This window comes from Dysidea avara, chromosome 7 (assembly GCF_963678975.1).
Source record: "Dysidea avara chromosome 7, odDysAvar1.4, whole genome shotgun sequence".
Taxonomy (NCBI): Eukaryota; Metazoa; Porifera; class Demospongiae; order Dictyoceratida; family Dysideidae; genus Dysidea; species Dysidea avara.
In genome coordinates this window covers 5,342,424-5,351,399 of record NC_089278.1, presented here as the reverse complement: position 1 = coordinate 5,351,399, position 8,976 = coordinate 5,342,424, and the positions used below count along the sequence as shown (strand labels likewise).

General features: G+C 38.0%; 1 protein-coding gene across 1 annotated transcript; it reads left to right on the top strand.

Annotated features, from left to right (window-relative positions):
* Positions 1-367: 367 nt before the first annotated feature.
* Positions 368-8,228, top strand: LOC136261752 (protein-glutamine gamma-glutamyltransferase K-like). The gene is made up of 9 exons (XM_066055799.1): positions 368-883; positions 1,880-1,998; positions 2,600-2,707; positions 3,791-3,977; positions 4,034-4,172; positions 6,758-7,350; positions 7,448-7,636; positions 7,818-7,935; positions 7,987-8,228. Exons 1-9 carry the CDS (start codon positions 451-453, stop codon positions 8,129-8,131), a joined length of 2,031 nt encoding a protein of 676 aa, XP_065911871.1. The 5' UTR covers positions 368-450; the 3' UTR covers positions 8,132-8,228.
* The last annotated feature ends 748 nt before the right edge of the window (positions 8,229-8,976 follow it).

Sequence of the window (8,976 nt, the reverse complement as noted above, 5' to 3'; positions counted from 1 at the left end):
TTTTCATGCAAACTGAAGGGACATTTATCATGAGCCCATTGGGACATTAATGTAGCCACCCTCAAAGGTGGGACAGCTCATACTATTATGTGACCATATAGCTAGCAATCCTTGCCCTCTTTCAGTCTGGTAATAGAGTTAATATAGGACTATTATCAGGAGCTTTTAGCTCCTACTATTATTAACTCGAGTGATAATTCTTGGCCATGTACCTCAGTGTTTTAAAGAAAATTTTAAAAAGTTTTTTTTTTTTTTTTTTTTTTAAGGATGACGTAATTTTGGTAAATTAGCTGACGATCATCAGGTTCACAGGTCAGCCGCAATGCGGTACTTGCAGCAGGAAGTTGGTTGCTCAAAAAGGACACAGCAGTGAAACGAAAGTCATAATGTTCAGAACACAACTAGATACCATATTGCTAAGACTTAGCTATAGCCAGGGATCGTTGAGATATGGAGATCCTAGATCTTGACCTCCAAGCTACTGCCAACACTGCTGCACATCACACCGACTTGTACGATACGCAAAAATATGTTGTACTGCGATGGGGGAACACTTTCACGTTTCATGTCAAACTGTCTGAACCATTTGATATCAGAACCTACTCCATTAATGCTAACTTCGGCCGGGGATACGGGCCTCGTGTTGTTAATGGGACAAAGTTTGTGTCTAAAATTGGGCAATATGTCAGACATTACTACTACTCATGGAAGGCAGAGATGAAGAGCATAAGTGACACAGAGATTGCAATCTCTGTTACTCTTCCCAATGATGGCCCCATTGGTGTGTATGATTTCTGGGTGGAGGTTGAGGCTGAACGTAAAGTCATTCACCGCATGAATGCCACAAAGCAACTGGTAATCCTGTTTAACCCATGGGACAGAGGTTGGTTCAAGTTGGTTATAATGTTAATTTAGTTATTGCGCAGTTACTGCAGCTTAGCTGTATGTATATATTCAGTGTAGCCTAGTCTCAATAGCACAGTCAAGCCACTTTTTCTTCTTTTGTCATTATTTGAGTTGCTTTTTCTTCCCTACCAAAGTAGAAGAAAAAGTGATCTGGCTATGGTAGACTACTATAGATAGGTATATGACTTGTATGCAAAGCCAAGCAGAGCATGATAGGTGAATAGTATTGCATTCTGAGTTGTTTCGTATGAAAGCAACTTTTCAAACATGCCTTAAGTAGCTAAAGTCTAAGTAACTAAAGTCTTTGAGCAGGCTGTAGGACCAGGTGCCCTACAGACCTTCAGCACTTGTGCTGTAAAGCATTAATAAATAAAGCTGGGCAACTATTTTTACGTTATTTGTCATGACTCAAGTATCAAGCACATGTACTACACTATTAAAATAGAAGTGTTTTTTTGTTTTTGTTTTTGTTTTTTTACTGGAGCAGTCAAAATTTAGCACTTTTACTGTGGTACCATAACATTTTTAGGTGTTATCAAAGCACATCAGTTTTAACAGTGTAGTTATATGCAAGCTAACTTTTGGAGCATGAGTTTGAGGCAAGCTACGTTTAGGGTGGGAGGGTGCCAACCCTAGCTTGACCAAAAACTTTCATACAGAACAAGCAAACCTCAGTTGAGGTCAGGTTCAGCTTTAGTGTCTTCTTCACCTGGGTGTATATAGTTCATATAGGTTTTTCTTGGTTCATAATGTAGAAACTATATGTCAGGTGGATAGCTGACAGTGCATGGCTGTGGTAGTGGTGCACATCCTAAACTCATGCTCAGGGATCCCAGGATTACATGATTCTTCTGTTTTTTTTTTGTTGTTTTTTTTAATGTGATTGCACATACACATTCTAAAGTTTGATAATGATTGCACAGGAAAGCAAATAATTGAAGGTAGAATAATTGACTGATGTTTCTTTATGTAGATAGCAGTGTGTATGTGGAATCTGAAGACAAGCGAGAGGAGTATGTCATAAATGAGACTGGAATGATTTGGGGTGGCACAGATCGATATAAACATATTTGGTACTGGAACTTTGCACAGGTTTGTGAACCCATCATCTTGACCAGATATGGGTCAAGTACTTCATAGGTGTAGCAACCCCGGGGAGGGGGGGCTGTATAGATTTTTTTTTTTTTTTGCAAAAGATCAAAATATTTTAATAGAACAGTCAGTTGTTTTAATAAGGTAGTCACTGCCATCAGAATTGATCTCAAAAAGGGCTGCTACACCTAGCTTGGAACATAGCCCCATCTAAAAAATATTTTTATACACTTGTGTACTTTAGTACTTACTATGAGCTCTGAACTCTAGCACCTCTTGTTTGCTTGTACTTGCACTGTGTACTTTCTATGGTACAACAGAAAGTTCGGAATAACAGTTCCTTGTACATTTTGGTTACTAGGAAGTGTCCATGTGTATGATAAATGAGAAATTGGCATGGCAATCCTTTTATTTAAAATGCTGTTACTATGGACATTGCTTTAATTGAATGCTAAGGTTTCTGTTCTGTTTACATAATTATTATATCACATTAACATACCAGCTGCAGTGTGTAATTAATCTACATGTATGTATGTATGTCTATTGTAACTGCAGCGAATTAATTTAAATGAATGATGATTGTGCTCCATTTTTATATTAGTTGGAAGAAGTGTGTTTGGAGGCAGCCCTGTTTCTACTTGATGAGAAAGACTTGTACACAGCTGAAAGACAGAACCCCATATTTGTATCAAGAGCTTTGGCTGAAATGGTAAGTTGGATAAGAAATTTGTGATAATGATAAGTCGTGCACGTGGCTGCCAATGACCCATTGCGTCATTAAAATGCATACAATTTGTATCCTTTTAAATCAGGTGCTCACTAAAGGGTGGTCATGGGCACATTCTTGGTCTACTGAAATTGTTTTCATAAAAGCGTGTGTGGAGCTATGTACCTATCTACCTACATTCGTCCATACACACCCAAAATTTTAAAATGGTAAAAGCACTCAGTATGTGTGAGAAATAAAGACTAAATAAAGCTTGTATTATACTTCCACATAGGTAAGCTTTGGCCTCGAAAGTGGTTTTATTTCCCAGTTTAAATATGGGTATAGCAACTCTACACACTTTGTAAGTGGCCTTCCCATTTGGGATTTTCAGACATTTAGTGACAAATAAACGCCTTAGCATGACCCATAAGCTACCAGGATTTAAAAGGGGTGTGTCCCCCAGTCTTTATAGCCAGACCACTTTTTATTTTCTTGTATTAGGTCGGGAAGATTGGTAAGAATCCCACACGATGGCTTTGTAAAAATAGTCAAAGCTATTGTGCAACATTTCTCACCATGCAATCAACACTAATCAACCAGCCTTTTGCAGCAATCAGAAGCTGCACATTAGAATCCTTTGGCCAAAATCTGGGGGTGCCAGAACAAAGCTGCTTTACTGTATTCACCAGACTCTTTTTCCTCCCAACCCTATACAAAAAGAAAAGGTGGTCTGTCTATGTGAGACTACTTGGCCCCTACATACACAAATGAAAATAATGAATATAGCACTTTGTCAAGTGAATTTGCTGAAAGAAAAACACAATGTAAAACAGTTGACAAAAAAATATTGTGTGTGTAATAAAGTGTTTTGTCTGACAAACACTGCATAACAACGTAATTAAGGAATTACAAAATATTTCATGAAGTACAAAATCTGAAATTACTGTAGCTTAATTAATTGATACATTATTGCATAGTTGGGTAATTCCAGATGAGTTAGCTAGTTGCATGGCGCCTGTTTTTAGAAGTAGCACATCAACTTTTTTGAATCTATTGTTATGTATGCTGCTATAATTATTGTAGGTCAACATTAATGATGGTGACAATGGCGTGTTATGGGGAAAATGGGCAAGTAGTGAAGCTGCTTATGCTGATGGTACTAATCCAACAGCTTGGAGTGGTAGTGAGGCAATCCTGACAGAATACATGAGGACCAAGCAGCCAGTCAAGTATGCTCAGTGTTGGGTGTTTGGTGGGACACTGACTACAGGTACCAACATCTCTAACACCGTGTGTACCGTGATGTTGTTCTCATGTTTCTGGTAGTGTTAAGAGCTTTGGGAATCCCAGCACGTCCCATCACCACATTTGGTTCAGCACATGATACTGAAGCAAATAAGACCATTGACTTCTACTATGATAAGTACTGGAATTTTCTGGAAGACAAAAGTTCTGACTCCATCTGGTATGTGTATCTGCAAGTGTTTCATGTGTGTATCTGGAAGACTGGTAATATAAGGTGTTACGTATATGCATTACATGGTTGGTTACATTGTAAATTCTCCAATATATATATATAGGCGGAAACCAGTCAAGCTTACAAGATTGATATACTCTAATAGAACAGTCAGAGTAATGTTAAGCCAAAATCAAACCTTCAGTAGTCTTAAAATTAATTGTTGTTTTAGTGATCTCAGTCTCTTGTAGCTTTTGGAACTGTGTTTTTTTTTTCTATAAAGACCTAGAGTGACAAGATTCAACTATGAAAGGTAATTTTCACTTCTAGCATAGATTATATCTATGGCTGTAGCTAGTTATCATGCATCATAATGAAACCCCCTCTTTTCAAATGTCTGGATCCACCACTGTGGGGTTGATGACGGCTATGACCTTGTTTGGATAAAGTAACTGCTCTTCTGAGTTGCAAACCAGTCAGCAAAATTCCCAGAACTATCCCTGGTTATTACATTTATTTAAACTGTGCATGAATATTGGTTTATCAAGACATGTGTTAGTGTTGTCATGTGGACAAAAGAACCAGCACAGCACACCAGTATGTTATTTAAAGGAAAATGCATATGTCAGATAATTTTTGCAGCATAGGTAGGACAAGCCACAGAATAGGTTGCCAAAGTTTATTATTATTATTATTATTATTATTACTAGGACCGCGTCACATATAACCAAGTACATACACCAACGTGACAGCCCCCCGGTGAGGCTATTAGGTGGTGAATGCATTATCCCCAAATCAACTCAATATGTCACAGTAGTGACAGATATAACACTATAGTGGCATCGTAACTAAAGGCCACCAGTAGCTAAGTGCCAGTACATCATTGGTGTGGTATAAATGGCACAGTGATGTGTACAAAGTATATGTATACAAAACATACAGGAAAGAACTATACATTATTGCAGTATTGTATGCAGCAATACATTATAGGCAACATCACCATGCAGATAAAAATTATTAGCCAATATACAGCAATGCATATCAACATCAACTAGAGCTAAGTAAGGTTCATCAGTGATGTAGCAATGGCACAGTGATGGGTGACACACCATAGTTATGCATACACAACTTTCAGGAGATAGCTACACAATGCTGTAGGCGTATGCAAGCCAGATGAACCAGATAAAGGAAGACAGCCAAGCCACTAGAGCCTAGTAGCTACGCCAGGTGAAGGCAAAAAAGATTAAGCACGTATTGAATTGCCTGACACCAACACAAAGAAAGTTCGCCATGCCAGCTGCACAAGACAAAATTGTTTACTTGTATTTTATATGTAACTGTAAGCTTATTGTAAAGAGCGTGGCATATGTCAGTTTAATGTTTTCTTGTATTGTTTATTTACATGAATCAGTGAATCCACTGGCAGCTGGCATGGAGACTTGAGATGTTACAAACATAAAAACTTACTTGTAATCTTCTTGTTTACACAAGTGGCTTCTGTAATCTTCTTGTTTACACAAGTGGCTTCTGGCTCTCCTGCACGGGCATCACTAATCTTCTTCGCGCAATATGTAAGTAATTAAGCAAGGGTGTGGTACTGGGCGTTATATAGAATTACACGTATGGTCAAGTCATCAGCACAAACAGGAGCGACGATTATACGTTTGTGCCTTCATTCACAGGCGAATCTATCCCCGGTTAGTTCATGTCTCTAGGCCTCGTAGTTTTCTCAAACATTAATTATTAATTATTTATTTATTTATTTATTACGTAATTTTAACCGCGTTTCGTATTATTCTTAGTACTTGGTTACATAATTATTCTTCCTGCACTGCATCAATAGAAATAATGGTGCCATATAGTAACCAAATAGTTTATTTCCAATAAACAAATTTTGACCTGATGTTTAATAAACCCAGTATTTATGTTTCCTTCATGTAGTATATACCAGGTACAGGTAATGGTCAAAGTGCTCTAAAATATCATACTGTTCACTGCAATAGTGTAAACATGCGATAAAACACATATCCACCATTATCTGGACTACCTAGATCTAATAACTATGCAACTACAGCATTCAGTTTTGACACCCAGTGTTCAAATGAAATCAAGCGTGTACTCTGTACCTTGGAATCTTTGATCCATGCATTTATTTGACCCCTGTGCTTGATTTCAAATAAATGCAGTAGGCTATAAATTGGTGTGATTAATACTTTCCAGATATCGATTATTAGCAGCCATTTTGCTTCATTTTCAGCTATGCTCTGCTCAGTATATAGCAGTATAGGTAAGCATGTCTATAATCCATATCCACATAGAGATGTGCAATGCAAAATTATGAACATTTCCTGTTTCATTATTGTGCTAGATCTTCCTTGTCCAGATACTTTCATGTACTTTCTTACACTACTTTACTATGTCAATGAAAACCACTTGGTTCTGTTTTCAGTGCATGTATCATTTCGTGGGCCAGAGTAAACTTGAGGTAGGTACCTCTACAGCATTTCGTATTACTGTTCTGGATTTATGATTTTTACCTCCTAGACTTAGTAATGCTTGCATACATACCTATACGTATTGCTGTACTTATGTAGGAACTACCATGTTTGGGTGGATGCTTGGATGACTAGACCTGATCTTCATGGAAACTACAGTGGCTGGCAAGCAGTAGATGCCACCCCACAAGAAATCAGTGACTACTCTGGGACAATGGTTACTGGTCCTGCATCTGTGCGGGCCATTAAAGAGGGCAAAGATTTAAAATATGATAACCTGTTTGTGATGGCTGAGGTCAATGCAGATGTTCTCTACCATGTAGAATTCAATGGAAAGTCTATAGTAATTGGTTCAAATACAACAAGAGTGGGTTCTCTAATTGCTACAAAAAAGGTTGGCAAAGATGAGCTTGAAGACATCACACTGGAGTACAAGCATGAAGAGGGCTCATTGGAAGAGAGAGCTACAGCTTCTACAAGGCCTACCACTGATGTCAAGTTTACCCTTTCAACTGAGCAAAGTGTTCCTATTGGAAAGCCATGCACTTTCACTCTCACTATGAAGACGGTGGCATCAGAGAACATGACAGTCGATCTGGTGATGAAGGCTAATTCAGTCACCTACACAGGTAGTGTTGGAGCTTTGCTCAAGGAGATGAAGACAAGCAAGACTGTGAACAGTAGTGGTGAAGGTGTGTGTTTCCATTTATAAAATGTATGCGCACACATGCACATAGTATGCAACTAAGCATACTTGAGGAAGGTGTGGATCAATCCTTCTTTTTACAGTGACTGTCAAATTCACACTCAGTGACAAGGAATATGAGGGAAAGTTGTCCGGCCAGGCTATGCTACAATGCACAGTATTTGCCAATATCAAGGAGAAGGATCAACACTGGGTGGGAAAGACAACCCAGCAGTTTGCCTTACCAGACTTGTCATTCTATTTTCCCAGTGGCTCCAATAATGCTAAGAAAGGTAAGTAATTGTTTGAACACACAAAATGTTGATTATCAACTGATTGTTGGTTGAGTTTTAAAACATCTTGTAACTAAAAGATGATCTGTTTGTAATTCAGTCTGTTCTTTAAACCTGTGTAAGGGAGTCTTTGTTCCCCAGTTTCAGACATCAGCACAGCTGTATGTGCATCTTGTTTTAGCGGAACCCTTCAGTGTTTTTGCTTTCTATGATAACCCACTGAACACAACTCTAACTAACATTGAATGGATTGTGGAGGGAGCTGGTCTTATGAAACCAGATATTTTCAGAAATACAGAGTAAGCTTATCATTAAAAGATGCTCAAATTGAGGTGTTGTACTATTTCTAGTTCTGTGGCTGCTGGTAAGAAAGTAGAGCAGAAGTTCATTCTGACTCCTACAGAGAGTAGGAGGGGAAGACGTACACTTGTGGTGACATGCAACTCTGCTCAGCTGAAGGGAATCACAGGAACTGTTGCAATTGATGTCTACTAACTTGCTAATTGGACTCTTATAGTAGTTTTGAACATTAGCTATTATGTAATAGTGTTTCTTATGTATGCTGCTGAAAGCCAAGAGTATAATAATAGAACGAGTGGTTGCTGTATCACTAGCAGTAAAGCATTGCCATAAATGTACAACATACATACACATTAAGGCAAATCAGTTGAATTCCTCATGGGGCATGGTGTTACCATTGGGGGAACCATCCATAACGTATTGTCATCAGTGCATCACTGGAGGGATCAAGAAAGTGATCCAGTCCATTTATGGATGAAAGTACCATAATAGAGCCGGACTTATAATAGAGCCAGTTGTTTAAACTGGTTTAAACATGTAGTACCATAATAGAGCAATACAGTTTATAATCTGCACAAAAGGACGTTTATGTATTGTGTTAAATTTAGAAACAGAAAGTGTGTAGTGGATAATAATGCATGCAAAGTATAAAGTTTCACATCATGCTTAAACCAGTTTAAACATTACGAAAGACCACAGCTACATGTCTTTTTCCCCTGTATGAAAACATGAATATTCTGTATTATAGTTAACTACTATTTGCATGTGGCTACAAGTAAAGGAACCATTTTAGGAATATAATATTGTACACATCATCTATATGTTTATAAGGAATCTCACTTAGCATCCACCTCCTATCATTATTACCATTTCAGGTTGTCCCTGGGTAGTCTTATTAATGAGGCCATGCCTCGTGAAGATACATTAGAGAGTCTAGTTCTGAGTGCCAGGCCAACTGAAGCCAATTTGACATAGCTATAGTTTATTTTTTATTACTATGTAAAACTCTGTACAGAGTATGGTTGCTAACCACTTTAAAA